This window comes from Lampris incognitus, chromosome 13 (assembly GCF_029633865.1).
Source record: "Lampris incognitus isolate fLamInc1 chromosome 13, fLamInc1.hap2, whole genome shotgun sequence".
NCBI lineage: Eukaryota > Metazoa > Chordata > Actinopteri > Lampriformes > Lampridae > Lampris > Lampris incognitus.
The window spans coordinates 53798091-53823616 of NC_079223.1; the positions used below are offsets into that span (position 1 = coordinate 53798091).

At 45.3% G+C, this 25526-nt stretch overlaps 1 protein-coding gene across 2 annotated transcripts in view; it reads left to right on the top strand.

Annotated features, from left to right (window-relative positions):
• Positions 1-25526, top strand: part of LOC130122667 (reticulon-4-like) — a 120205-nt gene that overhangs the window by 78640 nt on the left and 16039 nt on the right. For both annotated transcript variants that reach the window (XM_056291627.1, XM_056291628.1), the window contains 2 exons: positions 15455-15524; positions 22982-23028. In XM_056291627.1, the coding sequence (XP_056147602.1) occupies positions 15455-15524; positions 22982-23028 (117 nt within the window). The remainder of the gene's footprint in view (positions 1-15454; positions 15525-22981; positions 23029-25526) is intronic.

A 25526-nucleotide genomic window follows, 5' to 3' on the forward strand; every position in this document is an offset into this window, starting at 1 on the left:
AGTTATGTAACAGTGTCCTCTTGTAGTGAAATTTGGCATGCTGGATGGCTTTGAAAAATAAAAACCGAAAACACTGAGCCTTGTGCATAGGTTATCAACTGCAATAGATTTTACTGTTTTTCCATCATTAATACAGATTTTGGGCAGAGGTCATCACACAAGGTGCCACCAGTCCTTCACCTCAGTAAAATTGCTTCACAGTTTATCAACTCTGGGAAGAGCAAAGGGGGAGGTGTCTGCTTCGTGATCAACAACATGTGGTGCTTGCATGTGGAGACTATTTTGAGTGGATGTTCTCTTTATTCAGAGGATCTTATGATCAGGTACCGACCTCAAGAGCTATATAGATTTACCAACCGGCATGAGACTGCATACCCAGAGGCTGCTTTTATTGTGGTTGGTGATTTCAACAGCGCTGATGTAAAAACAGTCTTGCCAAGAATCCACCAACACATCAGCTTCCCCAAGTGCAGTGGTAACATGCTCGACCATGTTTATTCTCTGTTCCAGGAAGGCTATAAGGCCCTCCCTCGACCTCCTTTTGGTAAATCAGATCATGCTTCAATCCTTCTGCTTCCCACTTACAGGCAGAAACTGAAACAGGAAAGGCCTGTGACGCGATGCATTCAGCGTTTGTCCAACTAATTGGACTCTGTTTTGCATCATTGTTTCTCCACTACAGACCGGCAAGTTTTCCAGGATGCTGAAAGTAAAATTGAAGAATACACAGATGCCATCATCAGATATATCGGCAAATGTTGTGCCAAATATTACTGTACTAACATTCCCAAATCAGGAGCTGTGGGCATGGACTGAAGCTTTCAATTCAGGAGATTTGGACGAATACAGGAGAACTTGGTACGAACTCCATAAAACAATCAACGCTGCTAAGGGGCAATATAGAGAAAAAGTGGAGTCTCACTACTGTGGCTCCAACTCCAGAGACATGTGGAATGGACTGAGAACTATCATGAACTATAAAGGGAATACCGACAGTGTTGTAGAAGTGTCTGCATATCTCCCTCATGAAATGAACACTTTTTGCACGCTTTGATGACATCACATCTGTCTCTGTCATGGATACGCAACTGGCCCTGGACTCCTGCCCAGTGGAAATAACCAGGGCAGATGAATGCAAATCCTTCAAAAGGATTAATCAACACAAGGCTCCTGATCCAGATGGTATCCTGGGCTGAGTTCTCAAGGCGAGTGCAGACCAGCCGGTGGATGTGTTCAGACATTTTCACCCTCTGTTCCAGTCTACAGTCCTCACATGCCTCAAAAAGACCATCTTTGCCCCTGTCCTGAAGAAGCCAAAGGTTCTCTGCATAAATGACTACTGCCTGGTAGCACTCACACTAGTCATCATGACATGCCTCCAGCAGCTAGTCAAAATCCACATCACCTCACTGCTGCCTGACACATTGGACCCACTACAGTTTGCCTACAAGGTCAACAGATCAACAGATGATGCCATCGCCCTCACCCTCCACACTGCCCTCTCCCACCTGGAACAAAGGAACATGTATTTAAGAATGCTGTATATTGACTACAGTTCAGCATTAAACACCATTGTGCCCTCTACGCTTGTCACTAAGCTCAGGACTTAACAACTGGACTGTGCTACTGGGTCCTGGACTTCCTGATGGGCAGGTCACAGGTAGTGATGATGAAAGGAAAGCCACTTTATTCGACATTGTATTCTTACAATGAATTCGTTCTCTGTATTTAACCCATCCTATTATATAGGAGCAGTGGGCAGCTTCAGCACCCGGGGACCAACTCCAGTTCTTCTTTCATTGCCTTGCTCAGGGGCACAGGGGAGTATTAACCCTAAAAGTCATGTCTTTTTGATGGGCACCATAACCTCCTCCACTCTAACTCTCTGCACTGGTGCCCCCTCCCCACAGGGCTGTATGTTAAGCCCCCTCCTATAGTACCTGTTCACACGTGATTGCGTGGCTACACACGGCTCCAACACCATCGTTAAGTTTGCTGACACCACCATCATTGGCCTGATCACAGACAAAGATGAGACGGCCTACAGAGAGGAGGAGAGAGACCTGACATCTTGGTGCCAGGACAACAGCCTCCATCTCAATGTCAGCAAAATTAAGGAGCTGATAGTGGACTTCAGGAAGCTGTAGAGGGGAGGACACACCCTCATCCACATCAATGGGGAAACAGTGGAGAACGTCAGCAGTGGAGAGAGTCACCAGCCTCAATACCGGTGTGACCCAGCTTTTCTTCCTTCACAAGCTGAGGAAGTTTGTCGTATACTCAGGGATACTCTGGAACTTCTACAGATGCACCGTCAAGAGTATCCTGACTGGCTTCATCACCGCTTGGTATGGCAGCTGCACCACCCTTGACCACAAGGCTCTATAGAGGGTGGTGAAAATAGCTCAGCACATCACCAGGACTGAGCTACCAACCATGCCGGACCTCTACACCCAGAGGTGCTGGAAGAAAGCCCAGCAGACCTCACCGGTTAGGAACCGCTGCCACCTCAGCCACAAACTGTTCACTCTGTTACTGTCTGGCAAACGGTACCAAACCATTCGAGCCCAAACCAACAGGCTTAAGGACAGCCCCCCCCCCCCCGCCACAAGCCATAAGATGCTTGAACCCTTGAACATACACATCTCTCTCTCTCTCTCTCTCTCTCTCTCTCTCTCTCTCTCTCTCTCTCTCTCTCTCTCTCTCTCTCTCTCTCTCTCTCTCTCTCTCTCTCTCTCTCTCTCTCTCTCTCTCTCTCTCTCTCTCTCTCTCTCTCTCTCTCTCTCTCTCTCAAAACCCTCATTAGGATTGGGTACAGTTCACATTTGAACTGATACCGGTTCCTTGAATTTGGTACCGGCACTCAACGGTACCTTTTTTCAGTACTTTACTCTCTCTGTAATAACAAAAATGTAATTTCAGTTATAAAAAAATAAGCCCAAACTTCTCAATATCAACATTGTTATCTATCTGTCTATCTGTCTTTCTGTCTGGCTATCTGCCTGTCTGTCTGTCTGTCTGTCTGTTTTGTTGTTTATTTAGAGCATTTTGTTATAACACACCACACAAAGTAAAACCCTTCCCTACCTCCCCTCCCAAACCCGTCCCTACAACATGCATTCCATCAGGCACCAGGGCACTGGGTGTGTGTACCGGAGGAAGCACGTGGTGTCGTGATAGTTGTAATAGTAGGTTACTGTAGTGTGGGGTTGGGAAAATGGTACATGTAAAAAACAACAAATGAACAGTTTTCAGCTCGACGTTGCCCTGACTGTGTTGGATTTGAATAAGCTGTATGTTTACGGGGGTGGGGGGTAACATAGTCTTGCTCCCTGATTTTCTCTCTAACGTATACTGTCACCCAAGGTACACACTTGCAACAAGTGGTAAACCAGGAGGGATTTTTTTTTGAAAGGCTCATAAGGAATCTTATAAATATTTAAATTCCTAACACAAGGTACTGAAATATGGCACCTGTTGCTCTAACATGATAGGTGTTCGGTAGTACTGACGTAATTCGGTTGGTACCCTTAAAAGTAGAGATGTCCCGTTAACACTTTTTCACTACCGATACTATGGTTGGGCGGTATCCATATTTTCACAGTCATACCAACCTTAAAATATACCACGGTATGGGGTATACCAAATTAATAATATGATATATAAACAAGGTCATAAAAAGCGTTTACGTTCTGTGAACACATGTTACCACATGGTGGCAATACCAGACAATTGGAGATCTCCGCCTACCAATCGTCTGGGGATTTCTAAATGCAAGATAGTTGCTAGAACAGCGGCGAAAACGGCTGCTAACAAGCCTACGCCTACTGCTACGCCCCTTACATTTTGTCAAAGACACACCTTAATGGAAACGATGGTCTCTCCCCATCCTCCTCCGTAGTGAAACAAACTGGAGATATAGTGAATCACTTTGTAACGCTTAGAGAGCTTTTTAAAACATTGAAAATGGATGTCCTGTGTAATGTTAGATCATTTGATTCAGTTTTATTGAATGATTGCTCAGCCCACAAGATTTGTGCAATTAAGGATTTACAATGGCTTTGTTTAAAACTTTTAACCCAGGACAAGAAAGACGTATTTCCTTGTTTACCAACTGGTTACGGGAAAAGCTTGGTCTATCAAGCTTGGCCAACTGTCTGCGACTTGTTGTCCGCACAGGGACAGAAATCTATGGTGCTGGTCATATGCCCTCTGTTGTCGATAACGGAGGAGCAGGTGCAGTTGTTGAAAGCAAAAGGCATTCCTGCCGCATACGCGGGACAAAGCGAGTACATCGATGACTAGATCGCCGCCGGTGATTTTGCCCTTGTGTTTGGCACACCAGAATCTTTTGTTGGCCAAGCAAAGTGGAGACGGCTTCTACAAACACTGTTATTTCAGGAGCGGCTGATTAGAATGGCTGTTGACGAAGAACACACTGTAGTGCAATGGTGAGTTTGAAACCATGATTAATGTTAGCTCGCTGACTGTGTATTGTTTGTCTAGTTTTCTTCGGTGACTGCGCCTGAGCCATCCTATAACGCAATTGTTGCTGGTACGACAGTGTTCACAAGCACACGACTTCTGCATGTTACCGTCCCAATGTGACAGCCCCACCCTAAAGACTTTGGATTGGTTCTGCAATTAACTTTTTTTTTTAACTCTTGTTTCCACCCAATTTTAGCAACGAAAGCAGGGAGAATGTCCTCAGACTCTAGTTGAGCGAAGTGTTTAGCGACTGACTTGTGAGTCCAACTTTATCTTACCAACCAAAAGTTAATTTATTATTGATATAATAACAAAGAAAAACAGTCAAAGTCAAGAGGACCTTAAGAAGTGGGTGTCAAACACGGAAACTTCCGTTCTGGAACTATTATTATTCAACACAGTGACAACGGTCAAAATAAAGTGTAGACCTAAACGTCTTTTGGGTGTCAAGTTGCCAGTCTTCCAAAGCATCATGGAGCACGTCAGCAAGATTAACGGTGGTGTGGTTCTCTGGCAGGAAAGTCGTCTGGAGACACCGTGACTCCATCTTCCAGTCAGGGGTAATTATGTGCGCAGTCAGTGACATAAATGGGGTCATGTTGCTGGAAGTGAAGAGAGTGTCAAACAGAGTGATGAGTATGAAACTGGAAATTGAAGGTGTATTGCTGAATGTTATCAGTGCATATGTCCCACAAGTTAGGTGTGAGATGGACGAGAAAGAAGAATTCAGGAGTGAGTTGGACAACATGGTGGAGAGGGTACCCAAGGAGGAGAGAGTGGTGATTGGAGCGGACGTCAAGGGACATGTTGGTGAAGGGAACAGATGTGATGGGTAGATATGGAGTCAAGGAGAGAAATGTGGAAGGACAGATGGTGGTCGATTTTGCGAAAAGGATGGAAATGGCTGTGGTGAATACATATTTCAAGAAGAGGGAGGAACACAGGGTGACGTACAAGAGTGGAGGAAAGTGCACACAGGTGGACTATATCTTATGTAGAAGGTGTGCTCTAAAAGGGACTGGAGACTGCAAGGTGGTGACGGGAGAACGTAGCTAGGCAGCATCGGATGGTGGTCTGTAGCATGACTTTGGAGACCAAGATGAGGAAGCGAGTGAAGACACAGCCGAAGATCAAATGGTGGAAGTATAAGAAGGAAGACTGTTGTGTGGAGTTCAGGCAGAAGTTAAGACAGGCACTGGGTGGTAGTGAAGAGTTGCCAGATGGCTGGGCAACCACTGCATAAAAAGTGAGGGAGACAACTAGGAAAGTACTTGGTGTGTCATCAGGACAGAGGAAGGAAGACAAGGAGACTTGGTGGTGGAATGAGGAAGTGCAGCAAAGTATACAGAGGAAGAGCTTGGCAAAGAAGAAGTGGGATAGTCAGAGAGATGAAGAAAGTAGACAGAAGTACAAGGAGATGTGGCGTATAGCAAAGAGAGAGGTGGCAAAGGAAAAGGCATATGGTGAGTTGTATGACAGGTTAGACACTAAGGAAGGAGAAAAGGACTTGTACCAATTGGCTAGACAGAGGGACCGAGCTGCGAAGGATATGCAGCAAGTTAGGGCGATCAAGGATAGAGATGGAAATGTGCTGACAAGCGAGGAGAGTGTGCGAAGAAGGTGAAAGGAGTACTTTGAGGGGCTGATGAATGAAGAAAATGAGAGAGAGAGAGAGAGAGAGAAGGTTGGATGATGTAGGCATAGTGAATCAGGAAGTTCAGTGGATTAGCAAGGAGGAAGTGAGGGAAGCTATGAAGAGGATGAAGAGTGGAAAGGCAGTTTGTCCTGATGACATACCTGTGGAGGCATGGAGATGTTTAGGAGAGATGGCAGTGGGGTTTTTAACTAGATTGTTTAACACAATCCTGGAAAGTGAGAGGATGCCTGAGGAGTGGAGAAGAAGCATACTGGTAGCGATTTTCAAGAACAAGGGCGATGTGCAGAACTGTAGCAACTACAGAGGTATAAAGTTGATCAGCCACAGCATGAAGATTTGGGAAAGAGTAATAGAAGCTAGGTTAAGAGGAGAGGTGATGATCAGCAGCAGCAGTATGGTTTCATGCCACGAAAGAGCACCACAGATGTGATGTTTGCTTCAAGAATGTTGTTTGAGAAGTATAGAGAAGGCCAGAAAGAGTTGCATTGTGTCTTTGTAGATTTAGAGAAAGCATACGACAGGGTGCTGAGAGAGGAGGTATGGTATTGTATGAGGAAGTCGGAAGTTGCAGAGAAGTATGTAGGAGTGGTGCAGGATATGTATGAGGGAAGTGTGACAATGGTGAGGTGTGTGGTTGGAATGACAGATGGGTTCAAGGTGGAGGTGGGATTACATCAAGGATCGGCGATGAGCCCTTTCTTGTTTGCAATGGCACGGACAGGTTGACGGACAAGATCAGGCAGGAGTCTCCATGGACGATGATGTTCACGGATGACATTGTGATCTGTAGCGAGAGTAGGGTGCAGGTTGAGGAGAGCCTGGAGAGGTGGAGGTATGCACTGGAGAGAAGAGGAATGAAAGTCAGTAGGAGCAAGACGGAATACCTATGCGTGAATGAGAGGGAGGACAGTGGAATGGTCAGGATGCAAGGAGTGGAAGTGACGAAGGCATATGAGTTTAAATACTTGGGGTCAACTGTCCAAAGTAACGGGGAGTGTAGGAGAGAGGTGAAGAAAAGAGTGCAGGCAGGGTGGAGTGGGTGGAGAAGAGTGTCAGGATTGATATGCGACAGAGGGGTACCAGCAAGAGTTGAAGGGAAGGTTTACAAGATGGTAGTGAGACCAGCTATGTTATATGGTTTGGAGACAGTGATACTGACCAAAAGACAGGAGGCGGAGCTGAAGGTGGCAGAGTTGAAGATGCTAAGATTTTCACTGGGAGTGACGAAGAAGGACAGGATTAGGAATGATTATGTTAGAGGGACCGCTCAAGTTGGACAGTTTGGAGACAAAGCAAGAGAGGCAAGATTGAGACGGCTTGGACATGTGTGGAGGAGAGATGCTGGGTATACTGAGAGAAGGATGCTGAATATGGAGCTGCCAGGAAAAGAGGAAGGCCAAAGAGGAGGTTTATGGAGGTGGTGAGGGAGGACATGCAGGTGGCTGGTGTGACAGAGGAAGACACAGAAGACAGGAAGAAATGGAAACGGATGATCCGCTGTGGCGCCCCCTAACGGGAGCAGCCGAAATTAATAGTAGTAGGAGTTGACACTTGACCATGCATCGGTTGTTAGCGGTTGGTGGTAGTATTCTGCCCCCTGGATCAACGTTTTCACTTCCATTCGTACATCACTGTACATCTCTGGGATGGCAGTCCGTGAAAAATATTTCCTGCCTGGAAGTTCGTACTGCTTATCCAGTGTATTGACCAGGTTAACGAACGACTTCTTTTCCACTGTGTGGCACAACACCTTTTTTTTTTTTGCCAAGTAGTGGGTCACTGCATCTGCAATCTCTCCAATGTGCAATTTTCTTTTGTTCTTTTTTTTTTTTTGGTGGACCTTGGAAAAAGCACCCATAATCGTTTGTTGCGTTGTCGCGGCAGGAATAGATGAAGATGGTGTGGGTGACGTAGGCTTACTCCTACTCAACTCCACTGATTTGGCTGGGTGGTGATTGCGTAAGTGAGCTCGGAGAGCTCCTTTGCGGTGACTTGTTTCTGACAAAGTCGACATGTAGCTATATCGACATCTTTTTGGCTCCCCCTTGTCATCTGGCTCAAAACCAAAATACTGCCACACAGGAGCCTTCACATTTTTTTAGCAACCATATTGCTACAGCTCTCCATCTTGTCACTTCAATTCTGTCTCTCAAAAGTTAACACCTCACTTGATGCATAGCGCGGGAATCTAATTGCGCGTGTGCGAGAGTCATTCTGTTTCCTGACTTGTGGGTTACCCTCAACCCCCCCCCCCAAAAAAAGCAGTTCATAGTCTTACAAATTTATCATAGTTCATCTGTTGATTTTGTACCAGTTGAACATTTTAAACCGGATAAACCAGTATTATGTGAATAAATGGCAGACTTTGCTAAAAAAAAAAATAAGCATTTGGTGGGGGCGGTAACATTGGTAGGCTACTCTATTGCATGTTCACTGATCCAAACATCGCAGAGATGCGCAAGTGGAATGAGCACACTTGCTTAAATGAAAAATTGGGCGTGGCAATATCACGGTATGGGAAAATCATACCGCGGTGTCAATTTAATACCCCGGTATACGGTATTTTTTGTATACTGCCCAAGGGTAACCAATACTGATACCACAACTTTGGCTATCTGTCGATACTGATATTTTGTTTTATTCTTGTACTACTACTACTACTATGCGGCACGGTGGCGCAGTGGTTAGTGCTGTCGCCTCACAGCAAGAAGGTCCTGGGTTCGAACTCCGGGGTTGTCCAACCTTGGAGGTCATCCCAGGTCCTTTCTGTGTGGAATTTGCATGTTCTCCCCGTGTCTGCATGGGTTTCCTCCGGGTGCTCCGGTTTCTTTCCCCCACCATCAAAAAGACATGCATGTTAGGATTAATACTCCTGTCTGTGCCCCTGACCGAGGCATGGCAAAACGAACTGGAGTTGGTCCCTGGGCGCTGCACGGTGGCTGCCCTCTGCTCCTAGCTACAAAGCTAGGATGGCTTAAATGCAGAGGATCAATAAAGTAATAAAATAAAAATAAAATAATGAAATACTTTCAGCTGCCCCCGTAAGGGGTCGGCACAGCGGATCATCTGTTTCCATCTCTTCCTGTCCTCTGCATCTTCCTCTGTCACACCAGCCTCCTGAATGTACAAATAATAAAATAATAATAATAAAATACATGGAAGCACTTTGACAGTTTTAGGCATTTTCAACTCTGTGCCATACTTGACCTGCAAGTACAGTTCATGTGGTGAAATGCAGCATTACACCAGAGCTGCAGAGTCCTGTAATGCTGCATTACTGCTTTGGGACTGCTTCACATTTTGCGTTTCAATTCAAGTGTTGCATGCATTGGATTCATCATACTTTTGCATTATAGATGCGTTCATACAATAAACTGGATGTTGTCAAAATGACAGTGAATTTTACAATACATTTTAATAGTTCTGTAATTTTGCCTGAGGCTACTTTCTTTACTTGAGACTACAGGTAAAATGAGTTCATCCATCTTCACCTTGTGCAGATTTATGATGTAAACACAAACATCATGCTTTATATGCATGATGTGCACTTGTGCCTGGCATTTGCTCCTCTGTCTCTCTCACTGTCTTTCTCTCTGTCTCTCATCCTCTCTTTCTCTCCGTCTCCCACACACAGTCAAATTCTGTCTTGGCGGTAAAGAACAACTCAGGATTCAAAAAAGGACTGGTTGTTAAAGTCCCTAGTGTTTGCACTGCAACAGATTCAGTGGAGATCAAAGTGGAGATGTCTGCCAAGGTGACATTGCCACCACCAGGACACATCATCAGTTTTGTACCTCAGCATCACAGGGTGTTTCGGCCTTTTATCACAAGACACCCTCCGCTGAGGCAGGCCCACCACAGGTTGATCGGTCCTGGGTGCGTGACCTGTGGTTAGCTGTTCACCCTGGCAGCCCAGACGGCGTCTCTCCTTTTGAGCCAGATCCAGTGGCTAGTCCTCTCAGCAGTGTTGGCTAGCTCTTTGATCACTTTCCTGTGGGCCTGCCCCCTGACTCCTAGTTCCCTAAGGAGTTTTGCTGTGGAGCTGGCAACAAAGCCCCTACAACCCACCTCCACACGGCGCAGCTTCACCTTTCAGCCTCTGTCCTCTGCTTCGGCTGCTAGGTTGGCATACCGCAGCTTCTTATGCTCGTACGCTTCATCGACTGCATCCTCCCAGGGGACTGTGAGCTCAATGATGTAAGCGAGCTGGTTAGAATTGGACCAGAGGACGAGGTCTGGTCGCAAGGTGGTTGTTGCGATCTCTGTCGGGAAGATGAGCTTCTGGCCTAAGTCCACTCTTATTTCCCAATCCCTGGCTGAGTTTAGTGAGCCTAAGTTGGGAAGTGAAGGGTTGGCCTTCAGTTTATTCCCCTCTCGAATGAAAGCTGGAAACCGCCGGGGCCCTTCCTGGTTGTTGAAGGGTTGGGCATTGATGGAAACCCTCTTGCAATGGAGTTCAGCTGCCAAGCACCTGAGCACCTGATTGTGTCGCCAGGTGTATCTGCCTTGGGTAAGGCTGGTCTTGCAGCCAACCAAGATATGCTTGAGGGTTGCTGGGGCTGTACACAGGGAGCAAGATGGATTCTCTCCAAACCAGAGATTTAGATTTATGGGAGAGGGCAGGACATCGTATGTGGCCTTGATGATGAAACTCAGCCTGTTTGATTCCATGCTCCAGAGCTCACTCCATGTGAGTTTCCTCTTTTCAACACCCTCCCACCTCATCCAGCGACCCTGTTTGGCTTGTGCTACGGCTTTAGCACATCTGGCTGCTTCTTCCTGTCAGCGGACCTCCTCAACCACCACAGTTCACCGTTCAGTAGTAGTCGCCTTTTGCCAGGTAGGTGTTTTTATTCCCAGGCCAAGGCCGCCTCTGCCTTGTTGAACATGGCCTACTACGTCTCGGTGGCGGAGGGCAGATTTCGCCTCCAGTACAGCTGCAGCCGGGGTCCATTTCTTCCCTGTTGCTAGGGTTGGAGCAACTCCTCTCACTACTGGGTCTCAGGATTCTGTGAGGGACATGTCCAGCCTCACTTTGGCACATTTGAATTCCTCAACCAGGCTGGAAATTGGCAGTGCGAGGGCTCCATTGCCGTAGAGTCCAACACTGCTGAGGCACCTTGGCAGTCCAAGCCACTTCCTCACCTGCGAGTTCACTAGCCTCTCCAAGTGATTGGCATGAGATAGTGAGACTTCGTACATGGTTATTGGCCACATGAGTCGGGGTAGCAGCCCAAACTGAAAGCACCAAAGCTTCAACTTCCCGGGCAGTGCAGTGTTGTTGATTTGCCTGAGGCCACTGGTTGTATCCTGGCGAAGTTGCTCCAGTTGCTGGGTCTGCATTGTACCACCATCCGAGGCTCTTGATGGGCTTCTCCCGGACTGTGGGGATTGGTTGCTCACTAATGCAGAACCGTTCATCTGCTAGTTGGCCTTTGACAATGGAGATGCTGCGAGATTTACTTGGTTTAAACTCCATTCGTGCCCACTTGATGTTCTCCTGGAGTTTCTGCAGCAGGCGCCTGGTGCATGGTTTTGTTGTTGCTATGGTGGTCAAGTCATCCATGTACGCCCGGATTGGTGGAAGACGCAGGCCATTCCTGGACCTTTCGCCTCCCACCACCCATCTAGATGCACGGATGATGAGCTCCATTGCCATGGTGAATGCCAGAGGGGAAATAGTGCAGCCCGCCATAATGCCCATTTCCAGATGTTGCCAAGTGGTGGTGGTGTTCTGTGTTGTGACACAGAACTGGAGATCCTGAAAATAGGTCTTGACCAACTCTGTGATATTTTTGGGGACATGGAAAAAGTCAAACGCCGTCCACAGGATCTTGTGAGGAACTGATCCAAAAGCGTTGGCAAGTCTAAGAAAACCACGTGCAGGTCTCTCCGTTCTTTCTTGGCAGCTTGTATCTGGTGCCAGATGATATTAGCATGCTCCAGACATCCTGAGAAGCCATGGATCCCGGCTTTCTGCACTGATGTATCAACAAAGTTGTTTCTTTGCAGGAATGTGGAGAGTCTTTGGGCAATCACACTAAAAAATATCTTTCCCTCGACATTAAGAAGGCTGATCTGGCGAAACTGGCTGATGCAGGAAGAGTTCTTTTCCTTGGGGATCAGAATGCCTCCTGCTCTTCGCCATGCCCTGGGTATGACTCTTTTCTGCCATGCCACTTTCATCAGCTTCCAGAGGTATTTCAGGACTCCAGGAGTGTTCTTATAGAGTTTATACTGAATACCATTGGGCCCAGGAGCTGACATCGATCTTGCCTGCTTTACTGTCCTCTCCACCTCGCTCCATGTGGGGGGTCTTGTATCCATATGGTGGTCAGGTGGGTGAATTGGTGGCATGTCATCCGGGATGGTGACTGACTCATGTCTCCGGACATCAGAGTAGGTCTTCTTTAGGTGCTCTTCCAGATCTCGTATGGGGACTCTAAGGCTCCCATTTTTCTTGCTGTCAAAAAGGCTCTTGACAAAGCTGTAAGGGTTGCTGTAGAAACGAGTCCTAGCCCGTTCTTTCCTCTTATGCTGTCGTCTGAGGTGTTCTGCTCTTCGCAGCTTTGTCAAACGCTGCTTTATTTCAGCCTGCAGTGCGTCAAGCCCAACCCTCTCTCCCTCTGTGGCCTTCCTCCACTGCTTCCTCAGTTGTCTTCTCTCCTTCACCAACCTGTCAATTTCCCGCTGTCTCCTGGATTTGGGCTGGGTTGAAGGGTCTTTCTGCCTACTGGGTATCGTCTCCTTTACCCCAAATCTCTCTACACCATAGCTGTAAATGATGGCTCCCATGTTCTCCAGTTTTCTTTCAACTGTTCCCTTTTGACCTTCTAGTAAGAGGACAAGGTCAGAGTTGATGGTCTCCCACTCAATCTTCTGGCTGGACTTGGGCCACAGGATTTGAGGTTTTCTTCCTTCCATCTTCCTCTCTGCTGCTTGCTGTGGCTGGCTGGGCTCCAGACTGTAGTCCACTGGAGGGTCTATGCAAAGTTGAGCTTCGTCTGGGGTGCTGATACCCTGAGGACTGTGGGGGTTCTCCTGCCTCCGGGCTTCACTCGACTGATTTGGCCTACTTCTTAAGAAGTATTGGTCAATGCGAGGCCCCTTACCGAAGTCACTAAGGCACTTCTTTTTGCCTTGATGGATCTTAAGATCCTTCACTGATGTAACCTTTGACCAGCCACAGATGCAGCTGTGCAGCTTTTGTCCTGCCAGTGCTGATGATCCATCGGTTGCAGTGCTGGTCATCCGACTCGTTGTAAAATCCTTTCCTTGTTCCGTTACCGTGTGATCCACCTGTGAGTCATCTTGCGCCCCCGCTCTCGCAGACTCTGGGGGTATTCTTCTCCTTAAAGTTTTCATAGTAATATTGGGTGGATCCAGGAACGCTAACAAGCGTTGGGTCCTGCTAGTATGAATCGCTAGCCCATACCAGCCCCGTTGGGGTCTATTCCCTCCTGTCAGCAGTCTTTCCAGGCCGTCATCTGGTCTTTCCCTGATTGTCAGCTGCCCTTTCGCAGCAGTCACTGGTTTACTCCAGATATTCAAGATTCAAAAAAGGACTGTTTGTTAAAATCCCTAGTGTTTGCACTGCAACAGATTCAGTGGAGATCAAACTGGAGATGTCTGCCAAGGTGACATTGCCACCACCAGGACACATCATCAGTTGTGTACCTCAGCATCACAGGGTGTTTCGGCCTTTTATCACAAGACACCCTCCGCTGAGGCCGGCCCACCACAGGTTGATCGGTCCTGGGTGCGTGACCTGTGGTTAGCTGTTCACCCTGGCAGCCCAGACGGCGTCTCTCCTTTTGAGCCAGATCCAGTGGCTAGTCCTCTCAGCAGTGTTGGCTAGCTCTTTGATCACTCTCCTGTGGGCCTGCCCCCTGACTCCTGGTTCCCTAAGGAGTTTTGCTGTGGAGCTGGCAACAAAGCCCCTACAACCCACCTCCACACGGCGCACCTTCACCTTCCAGCATCTGTCCTCTGCTTCGGCTGCTAGGTTGGCGTACCGCAGCTTCTTACACTCGTACGCTTCATCGACTGCATCCTCCCAGGGGACTGTGAGCTCAGAAGTGAATGTGATATATGATGACGATGATGATTTAGAGAAGAGAATGTGATATATGATGATGATGATTTAGAAAAGTGAATGTGGTATATAATGATGATGATTTAGAAAAGTGAATGTGGTATATGATGGTGATGATGATTTAGAAAAATGAATGTGATATATGATGATGATGATGATTTAGAAAAGTGAATGTGGTATATGATGATGATGATTTAGAAAAGTGAATGTGGTATATGATGGTGATGATGATTTAGAAAAGTGAATGTAATATATGATGATGATGATGATTTTAGAAAAGTGAATGTGATATGATGATGATGATTTAGAAAAGTGAATGTGGTATATAATGATGATGATTTAGAAAAGTGAATGTGGTATATGATGGTGATGATGATTTAGAAAAGTGAATGTGATATATGATGATGATGATGATTTAGAAAAGTGAATGTGATATGATGGTGATTATTTAGAAAAGTGAATGATTGATGATGATGATTTAGAAAAGTGATTGTGATATATGAAGATGATGATGATGATGATTTAGAAAAGTGAATATGATATGATGATTATTTAGAAAAGTGAATGATTTAGAAAATTGAATGTGATATATGAAGATGATGATGATTTAGAAAAGTGAATGTGATGTATGATGATGATTATTCAGAAAAAAACAAAACGGGGTATTTGCCAGTAACACGTGGTCGCCCTCTGGAGCTCTGCGTCGGTCTCATGGATGTTTCCAACCTTTGTGTGTGTGTGTGTGTGTGTGTGTGTGTGTGTGTGTGTGTGTGTGTGTGTGTGTGTGTGTGTGTGCGTGCGTGCGTGCGTGCGTGCGTGCGTGCGTGTGTGCGTGGGTTTTTTTTGGCGGGGGGGTCACTTTTGGTGTTCATCCTTCTCTCCAAGAGGTTTCAACTCGAGCATGTAACTTTAGAAATAAAAGTCGTACTTTGAAGACGGGGTGATGGTAAATCAAAAAATATCAACATTAGACGGGATGCTCACCCCAGCTAGAACCACCAGTTTGGTTGTATTGTTCAGTAATGTGCAGCGAGGCCTTAAAAAAGCTTCATGGCAGAAATCAACCGTGATTCATATTGCAGATTGTGACACAGCCTAAAGAAACTGAGATTTGTCATGTTGGCCATGTTGCTTGTTCCAAGTCAGCCTGTTTCCTGATGTTAGCTGGCTTTATTAATACTTCTCTCACTTTCTGTCATTTTCATTGTTTCCAGTTTGCTGTGCTAATGTGGATCCTGACCTATGTTGGTGCCTTGTTCAATGGACTCACCCTGCTCATTCTAGGTAAGGGGGGGGCTGCATAGGGGGGGTAAGGAAGGGGGAGCTGCAGAGGGGGGGTAAGGAGGGGGGAGCTGCGGGAGGCAGTGTGCTGGGTGATTAACTGTACTGTGTGTAAGTGGAACACCTGGTTGCCACCTGTTCCTTGTTTTATGTAATCCTCCATGAATAGTGAGAAGTTGCATTCCTCTGAGTCAATGAGAAACACTTTGTTCCATGTATCAATACTTGAGTAGATGAAGATATTATAACACCACAATCGGGAATCATAATCAAGCCGTTTTTCTTCATAAACCATTACTTAAGAGTAATTTTTGTTATAAATTAAATTGTGGGCAGACAGTGCTGACATTGTTTGAGTCCACTTTTTTTTTATCATTGTTTTGGGGGGGGACCCCCCCTTTCTCCCCAATTGTACTTGGCCAATTACCCCACTCTTCCAAGTCACCTCGGTCACCGCTCCACCCCCTCTGCCGATCCAGGGAGGGCTGCAGACTACCACATGCCTCCTCCAATACATGTGGAGTTACCAGCCGCTTCTGGAAGCTATACGTGCAGCCGATCCTCTGCAGGACTACTTTGGTTGCACCGAGTTGACTGTTCACTGCCAGCAGTTTCCAGCTTCTGCCTTCGTGAGTGGTGGCTTCGTGAGATCGACAACGTAGTATTTCTTCTCTATATTCTGCCCTAACCTCTTCATTTTGTTCTGATTTAGCTATTTTCTGTGCTTAGTTCACTTATTGCTAAATTCTCTAGTTTTCTTTCTGATTCGAATCTTGTGTTGGTAACACTTTAGTATGGGGAACGTAGTCACCATTAATTAGGTGCTGATTAGCATGCAAATTAGCAACATATTGGCTCGTAATTGGTCATTATTACGTACTCATTAATGCCTTATTCTGCATGGCCTTATTATACAACCAGTAAGCCATTAACTATGAGTTTTCCCTCTATAACCTCAGAATTATTGCTTATTAGTAGTACCATCTCAATATGCTTTGCTTAGTATGGACTTTATAAGGTGGTAGTACCACAAGAAGAGTTATTCTCCCTTACTAACACTTAATGAATATGGTCTGTTCTTACATAACAAAACTACAAGTGTTAATAGTGTTAAATTACTGTAAATTAAGTTTGTGTTACTTAGAATATGTTCCCCATACTAAAGTGACATCTTGATCATTACTAATTCACTAGTAATTAAGTTTTTTTATGTTCCCCATACTAAAGTGTTACCCTTGTGTTTAGTATAAGGTGACCAGATTTCTCAAATCAAATCCGGGGACATTTCCAGTTTTGAGGTTAAAAAAATCAAATGTTATCATGATGAAATAATAAAAAAACTGGGACAATTACAGTTTCATTTATTTTGACCAATGTATACACATTTAAACAAGAATACTCAGTCATGTATGTATGTTTTCTGCATTTTAATCTAACGTTACAATGTTATGGTTCATATTTAAAAAAATAATCATGAAAATCGAATTTGAGGTTTTTGAGTTATGGACCCTCAATGGAATCTCTACTCATCATTGTAGTCATTGAGAAAACCAGTCCAGATTACATCATCTGGACTGGTTTTGGTGTGGGAAAATGAAAATTTTCTAGGACAGGGTTACATTGACAGTGTTTACAAAGCCTACTCATATAACTTAAACATTCAATACAAATAGCCTTAAGATAGTATAGCATGACAGTGCCCCTTTAAAAAAAAAACCCCACACAATATGGTCATGTATTATACACATACATAGAATACACAATATTCTTTTCTGTTTGCTCTTCCACTTAGCTTGTCAGGAGAGCCAGTCAGTGGTCCTGGTAGTCTGGAATGGATAAGAGTAGAAGAGAACATGAGCACAAAACTGAGAGAATAGGGATTTGAAATGTACCATTAACTAATTTAACCATGCAACAGCATCAGAAAGACTAAACAAAAACAACAACAACATAATGCAACTGTATTAAAATAAAAATAGCCCACATGCTATAACTAGCACTGATAAAATCCACTCATCAGAGGAACATATTCACAGCTTTTGTATAGAAATGCATTAAGGATCAGGTCATGTTTCTCCTTCTGCCTCTCTCTCTCTCTCTCTCTCTCTCTCTCTCTCTCTCTCTCCCTTACCTAATGTGCATATTTCTCTGAAGAATGTATCTTCTTCAGGATGGCTTTGTTGCTGGCTAGCATCTCCATGAACTCCTGACAAGGGAGGTTGATGTTCTTCACTATTAGCATGGCCTTGATGGTCTCAACGGTGAATCTATTTCTGCTGTCTGTCCAAATGTCATTCATGAGGGAGAACACCCTCTCTACTGATGCATTACTCCCAGGTAGGCACAGGACAACAGATATACATCTGGCCAGGTTAGTGTGTGGGATTTCGTTTGCTTTAAAGTGAGAGAACACTGCTCCATCTCTGAAAGAGAGGTGTCTCATCTTTTCTCCAGTCTTCAAGTGCCCCCCCCTTTCAAGAATTCATGCAGAGCAGAGACCTCGTCAAATAGTGTATCCTCATCGATGTGGACACTGGGGCACTTTTCTTTCAGTCTTGTGGCTGCCTTCTCAATCTCCTCACGCTGAGGTGTCTTTTTTAAAAGTAGACAGTTTAAGTCTGAGAGAGAGTCTGCGTGCTTTCCCCAAGCCTGTATGTAGTTGACAGCGGTGGTGAAGAATGACCGGGATGTGGTTAGAAGGGTGTCTCTCATCATTGCTCCATTTTCTTCAAGCTCCCTTAGAAGTCCTCTGGCCAGAACTGGGATGAAGTTGTCGTCATGTCGTGCAGTCAATTTTGCCTCTAGGTTTCTCAGAATTGCAGCAGACTTCACAGCACAGCGGCCCTGGCCTTCAAGCGTCTTGATTGCGTCACCGAACATGGTCATGTTTCCATGGGCAAAGGCCAGCCACAGCTCAGTCAGTGGATCTTCAAACATCCTTCACAGGACAACAGGGCATTTTTCTTCAGAGAGAAAAAAGGATTTCAGTGGTGTATACATTTTCAGCACTCTTTCTAGTGCAGGGAGCATAGACAGCCAGCGAACATTGCTGTGCCCTAATATGTTGTGGTATTCCTGGCCAACAAACTCACAAAAGCTCTTCAGTCTTTCTACTCGAACAGTAAAAATATGAAAATATCCAAATATCTTTGTGAGTAGGTACTCCACATCAATGGGGATGATATCCAAAGCTGTTTTGGTTGCATTATGGATGATGTGGGCAGGACAACCCAAGCCAATCACCTCCCGCTGCAGAGAATCTTTGAGTTTGGTGTGGACATTGACCCTCCCTGCCCTATTCAAGCCTCCAAAGTTAGTATTTGTGTTGTCGGCAGAGAATGCCACCACTTTGTTTTCAAGGGTGAACTTTTCTATAATTACCAAGATCTCAGCTGCAAGTTGCTCTGCCGTTCCTCCTTTAAGCTCAACAAAATCAAGCAGTTTCGTTTCTACGGACAGGCTGCCATCATATATTTTGCAGTACCTGACTACTACTGGCAGCAGCTTCACATGTCCATGACTGGATGCATCAGTGGACAGGGACACAAATTCAACCTGGTCTAGGTCCTGTGTTACCATAGTAGTGGCCTATGGTGCAAAAACTTTCCTCATGATGGCATCACCTTTGGTCCTAGCACATGAAAACTTTGGCTCATAAAGCTTCCTTGTCAGTTGTGCAGTGCAGTCCAGAGAGCGGTAACTATGATTATGCTTCATCGTATGGTATGCCAAGATTCCCTCCTGTACGGCTAAATCATATTCTTTTTGAGAAGGCTCTACCCTTTTAAAGAAAGTGACAGAGGGCACACCTGCACTGGCAGTTAGAGAGGCTTTGTGAGTCTTTGTCTGTTGGTGCTCCACCACAGCAGTTCTCCCACCGCTGCCTATGGAAAATGAAGATTTGCAAAGAGTGCAGTGCACCATTGTGTCGTCCTGGCCACGACAACAAGGATGAATAAATGGAAACTCTGTTTGTAATTTATCCGTAAAAAGACACTTCCTCTTCTTTGAAAGAGCCATCTTGTCAGTCTGTCTTCTTCTCTCTCCTTTTTCCTTCCAATAGGCCTATTCTTCTGCTCTTTGCCTCCTCTCTCCTTCACTGTTCAGTCTTCCCCTATACTAAAACAGAGACACAATCTCATCACAACACATGCTAATCTTGAACAACAACAATATAACACTGGGTGTAATGGTACACATAAATCACGCAAAATCCCAAACGCATGCACCATGGGAAATGCCTGTCATAAAAACACAGAACCACAGGGTGGCGCACTTCACCATAGCCTGTCTGCCTGCCTGCCTGCCTACAATGCAGCCCCATTCATTTGAGCTTGTTCTGTCTGTTGGCTCGAAAAACATAGGCCATGTAGCATCGCTTACATCTTACAAATCAACACATTTTTAGCACAAACAAAAAGTGTAAGCTAGGAGTGGCCACACAGTAAGAAAAGTTACATTGGAAATAGCGACTCAAAAGTAGGCTAACGTTACCGGCGCAAACTGCACCCCACAGTAATTTCACAACTAACATTGGCTGCTAATGTTAACGTTAGTCGTGAAATTGCGGTTTGCACAGGTAACGTTAGCCTACTTTTGAGTCGCTATTTCCAATGTAACTTTTCTTACTGTGTGCCAGTGTGTGGCCACTCCTAGCTTATGTTACACTGTTTGTGCTACACTGACTAGCTGAGGGACGTCAAGGGTGAGGGGATGAGGGATGTTGGCACTAATGTTAACTGTTAGCTGAGGAATGTCATGGTTCATGTATGCTAACGGTTAGCCCAACTCACAGTCCCACACAAAATAAAGTTCTTCACACACGTACTTACCATATAACGCAGTAAATCCAGCCAGGACCAGGTCCCCGAAAATCCTCAAGCCTTGGATCAGTGACAATATAGAAGCCATGGCACGAATGATGAGAGTTCTTCTTTTGATTTCCGCGCGCTCTCTGCTCGCTCGGGCTTCATAGTAGCCTAGCAACAGCAGTGCATCGGCAGCAGTGCGACCACCAGCTACCGGTCTTGCGCATAGAGATTCGTAGAGACGACGTATCTCTATCTGGTCTCGCGTAGCTTGCTCCGCCTCCAAACAGTAGGCGAAGGGTGAGAGACTACATTGTTTCTTTGTTATTATTGATATTAAAACATTAACACACCGTTGTTCTGTGTTCTAGTCTGTGCGCATCAAGACGTATACCATACATAAAATGCTGAAATTGGGGACATTTCCGGGGACAACTTTAGCCAGGGACAGGACATCCAAAACGGGGACTGTCCCCGGAAATCGGGGACGTCTGGTCACCGTAGTTTAGTAGGCAGCTTCTCGTTCCTAGTCTGTTACTAGCTTTGAGTTTAGCCTAGCTTAGCAGTTAGCTCTATTACATTCACAGTCAAAGCAGCCTTGTTAAAATGATGGTGTGAGGTGACTGCTCCGTAGTTACAGACAGGTTGTCTCTATTAGAGAGATGTGTCCGTGAGTTAGAGCAGCTGCTTTCGGCTAGGATTACGTTAGATGTGACGGGCACTCCAGATAGCCTTAGCCCCGGGCCTGACAGCAGACCTGCTATTGTTAGCACTAGTTCAGCTTCGTTGGCAAATGCGGCGGAGTTTGTCTCTGTTTACCGGCGTGGGAAAGCTTGCAAGAGTAAGCCATCGGTCATGTGGCCTGGTCTGTAGTCACCTCTCCCAACTGTAAACCGGTTTTCACCACTCACCAGCCCTGTTGGTAGTCCTATCGGCCATCGTGCTCCCCCTTCTGTCGACAGAGTAAAGCAACGCATGCTAGTGATAGGAGACTCCATTACCCGCAATGGTAGATTAGCTTCACCAGCCTTGGTTCACTGTTTACCCGGGGCCAGAGTCTCCGACAGAGGATAGGCTGCTGGCATCACAGAGGGAGAGTCAGGGAACCCAGGCACACAGCACCACTACTTTCAGCAACATTGTTATTCATGTCGGCACCAATAATGCTAGGATGAAGCAATCAAGAGATCACGAAAGCCAGCCTAGTCAGAATGCTTGAGTTTGCCAGAAAGATGTGTCGGCATCGGTTAATTGTCTCTGTTCCCTTACCTGTGAGGGGTAATGATGAGATGTACAGCAGGCTCACCTCAATGAACCGCTGGCTGGCTTGTTACTGTAATGAGCAGGTATTTGGCTTTGTTGATAACTGACCTTCTTTCTGGGGTCGCCCTGACCTGCTGAAAGCGGACGGCATTCACCCTACTGGAGACGGCGCCGCTCTTCTGTCTCGCAATATAGATAGCTGTTTACGCTTAGTTTGACACTGGGGACTTATCATTCAGCAGGTTGCAGGTGATTAGAGAGCCTACTAGGTTTAAATCTAGTGTGGATGTGGAGTCAAGTAGTTTAATTAATATGATTAGTCAGGGAATTTCTCATAGTGTAGCTCATCAGTCTGATGGCTTGTTCTATAACATTGAGAATGTCTCCCTACCCTGCTGTATTGCTCCCAAGCGCTCCTCTCCTAAATGTGAGAATCACAATAATCTAGTAGTTACTTCTACCACTGGTAGTTGTGAAATGTGCAACAAAGTACCTAATAATCTACAGAACCAAACAGCTAATATTATCAAGAATGTGACCACATATCATCTGAAGCGTTGGTTGCCAAAACTGTCAACAAGGTGTCTATCCAATTAATCGTTCACCTATTGGTAGCTCTAAAGTTCTGCCTACTACTGATCACTTCCATAAGATGCTTAAATTTGGTTTCATAAATATCAGATCACTATCTACCAAAGCCTTACTAATAAATGATCTGATTCATGAACATAGTTTCGGTATGATTGGGTTATGTGAAACACGGCTGAAACCAGATGTTTCCATTTACAGAGTTAAATGGGGGGGCAGTTTGCCTCCTCTGATCTGGAAGTTGTGGGAAAGTTACATGACAATGATGCCACACAGCTGCTTGTGTTTCAACCAATCCCTGCTACATTAGGGACAGACTGCTGCAGCAGTGACAAGTAAACTGAATCAGAAAACAACCTGAGGTGTAAGCCCCAGCTTATAGTCACCTCATCGCCACCTGCTGTTATGCTGAGAAACTGCACACACCACACATCCCCACAAATGCAGGATGGGTGATGTGACACAGCCGGCACTCTCTTTAACGTGGACGCTGATTTGAAGCGCCAGCTAAATCATGGCCCTTTGCAGCACTTCAGCTTGGGGTGTGGTCACACAGTTGATGTGAATGGGGACGCACCTTCATGCACACCCCTTGACACATTTCAAAACTGAATTTTCATTATTGTTTATAGTTGTGAGGCTGTGAAAACAATATGGCTGTGTGCCATAGCTAGCCCTGTGGAGAGAAACACTGGGGCTGAAACCGCTTGGTGTACACAAAACCACAACTGCTTAAAGGATAAACACATTTTAAAAATGAAAGTTTCAAAATTGTGGCCCTACTCCTCTTCTTTTTTCCAGGTCTGGTTGGAGTGTTTAGCTGCCCTATCATCTATGAGAAACACCAGGTAAGAATTGTTTACACCACGCTAATATATATATATATAATATTATATATATACAATATAAGATAATATATGGCGTCTGCCCACCTGCCACCCAATGACTGCTGGGGTAGGCTCCAGTGTCCCATGACCCAAATTCGGATAAGCGGCTTGGATAATGAATGAATGAATATTCTATATATTATATCGTTATTATATATGTTATATATATTATTACATTATATATACATTATCATATTATTATATAACCAACCATCCATCCATTACCCAAACCGCTTATCCTGCTTAGGGTCGCGGGGATGCTGGAGCCTATCCCAGCAATATATAATATATATATAATATTAAACTCATTTGTTGAGCACTTTTATCAACACCATGGATGGTTTCAGGAAAAAAAAAGCTAATATATATATATATATATACAGTGCATCCGGAAAGTATTCACACCCCTTCACTTTCCCCACATTTTGTTGTTACAGCCTTATCCCAAAGTGGATTAAATTCCTTTTTTTTTCTCATCAATCTACATACAATACCTCATAATGACAAAGTGAAAAAGGTTTTGTAGAGATTTTTGCAAATGTATTAAAAATAAAAAACTGAAATATTGCATGTACATAAGTATTCACACCCTTTACGCAATACTTGGTTGAGGCACCCTTGGCAGCGATTACAGCCTCAAGTCTTCTTGGGTATGAAGCTACAAGCTTGGCACACCTATATTTGGAGTATTTCTCCCATTCTTCTCTGCAGATCCTCGCAAGCTCTGAGGTTAGATGGGGAGCATCGCTGCACAGCTATTTTCAGGTCTTTCCAGAGATGTTCACTGGGGTTCAAGTCTGGGCTCTGGCTGGGCTACTCAAGGACATTCACAGATTTGTCCCAAAGCCACTCCTTCGTTGTCTTGGCTGTCTGCTTAGGGTTGTTGTCATGTTGAAAGGTAAACCTTCGCCCCAGTCTGAGGTCCTCAGCGCTCTGGAGCAGGTTTTCATCAAGGATCTCTCTGTACTTTGCTCCATTCATCTTTCCCTCGATCCTGACTAGTCTCCCAGTTCCTGCCGCTGAAAAACATCCCCACAGCATGACGCTGCCACCACCATGCTTCACTCTAGGGATGGTATTAGCAAGGTGATGAGAGGTGCCTGGTTTCCTCCAGACGTGACGTTTGGCGTTCAGGCCAAAGAGTTCAATCTTGGTTTCATCAGACCAGAGAGTCTTGTTTGTCATGGTCTGAGAGTCCTTTAGGTGCTTTCTGGCAAACTCCAAGCAGGCTGTCATGTGCCTTTTACTGAGCAGAGGCTTCCGTCTGGCCACGCTACCATAAAGGCCTGATTGGTGGAGTGCTGCAGAGATGGTTGTCCTTCTGGAAGGTTCTCCCATCTCCACAGAGGAACGCTGGAGCTCAGTCAGAGTGACCATCGGGTTCTTGGTCACCTCCCTGACCAAGGCCCTTCTCCCCCGATTGCTCAGTTTGGCTGGCGGGCCAGCTCTAGAATGGGTCCTAGTGGATCCAAACTTCTTCCATTTACAAATGATGGAGACCACTGTGCTCTTCGGGACCTTCAAAGCTGTAGACATTTTTTTGTACCCTTCCCCAGATGTGTGCCTCGATACAATCCTGTCTCAGAGGTCCACAGACAATTCCTTTGACTTCATGACTTGGTTTCTGCTCTGACATGCACTGTCAACAGTGGGACCTTGTATAGACAGGTGTGTGCCTTTCCAAATCATGTCCAATCAATTGAATTTACCACGGGTGGACTCCAATCAAGATGTAGAAACATCTCAAGGATGATCAGTAGAAACAGAATGAACCTGAGCTGAATTTTGAGTGTCATAGCAAAGGGTGTGAATACTTATGTACATGCAATATTTCAGTTTTTTTATTTTTAATAAATTTGCATAAATTTCTACAAAACCTTTTTCACTTTGTCATTATGGGGTATTGTGTGTAGATTGATGGGAAAAAAAGGAATTTAATCCATTTTGGAATAAGGCTGTAACATAACAAAATGTAGGGAAAGTGAAGGGGTGTGAATACTTCCCGGATGCACTGTATATACACTGCTCAAAAAAATAAAGGGGCAACACCTAAAAACACAATATAGACCTCGATGAATGAAATATTTCAGCTGAAAATCTTTATTTATTAGACAGAGGAATGTGCTTAGAGCAAAATAACCTAAGAATGATCAATGGAAATCCAAATCATTAGCCCATTAAGGTCTGGATTCAGAATCATACTCAAAATCAAAGTGGAAAATGAGAACATAGGCTGATCCAACTTCTGTGGAAATTCTTCAAGACGATTCAAAATGAGGCTCAGTAGTGTGTGTGGCCTCCACGTGCCTGTATGCACTCCCTACAACGTCTGGGCATGCTCCTGATGAGACGACGGATGGTCTCCTGAGGGATCTCCTCCCAGACCTGGATCAGGGCATCGGTCAACTCCTGGACAGTCTGTGGTGCGACATCGCGTTGGCGGATGGTACGAGACATGA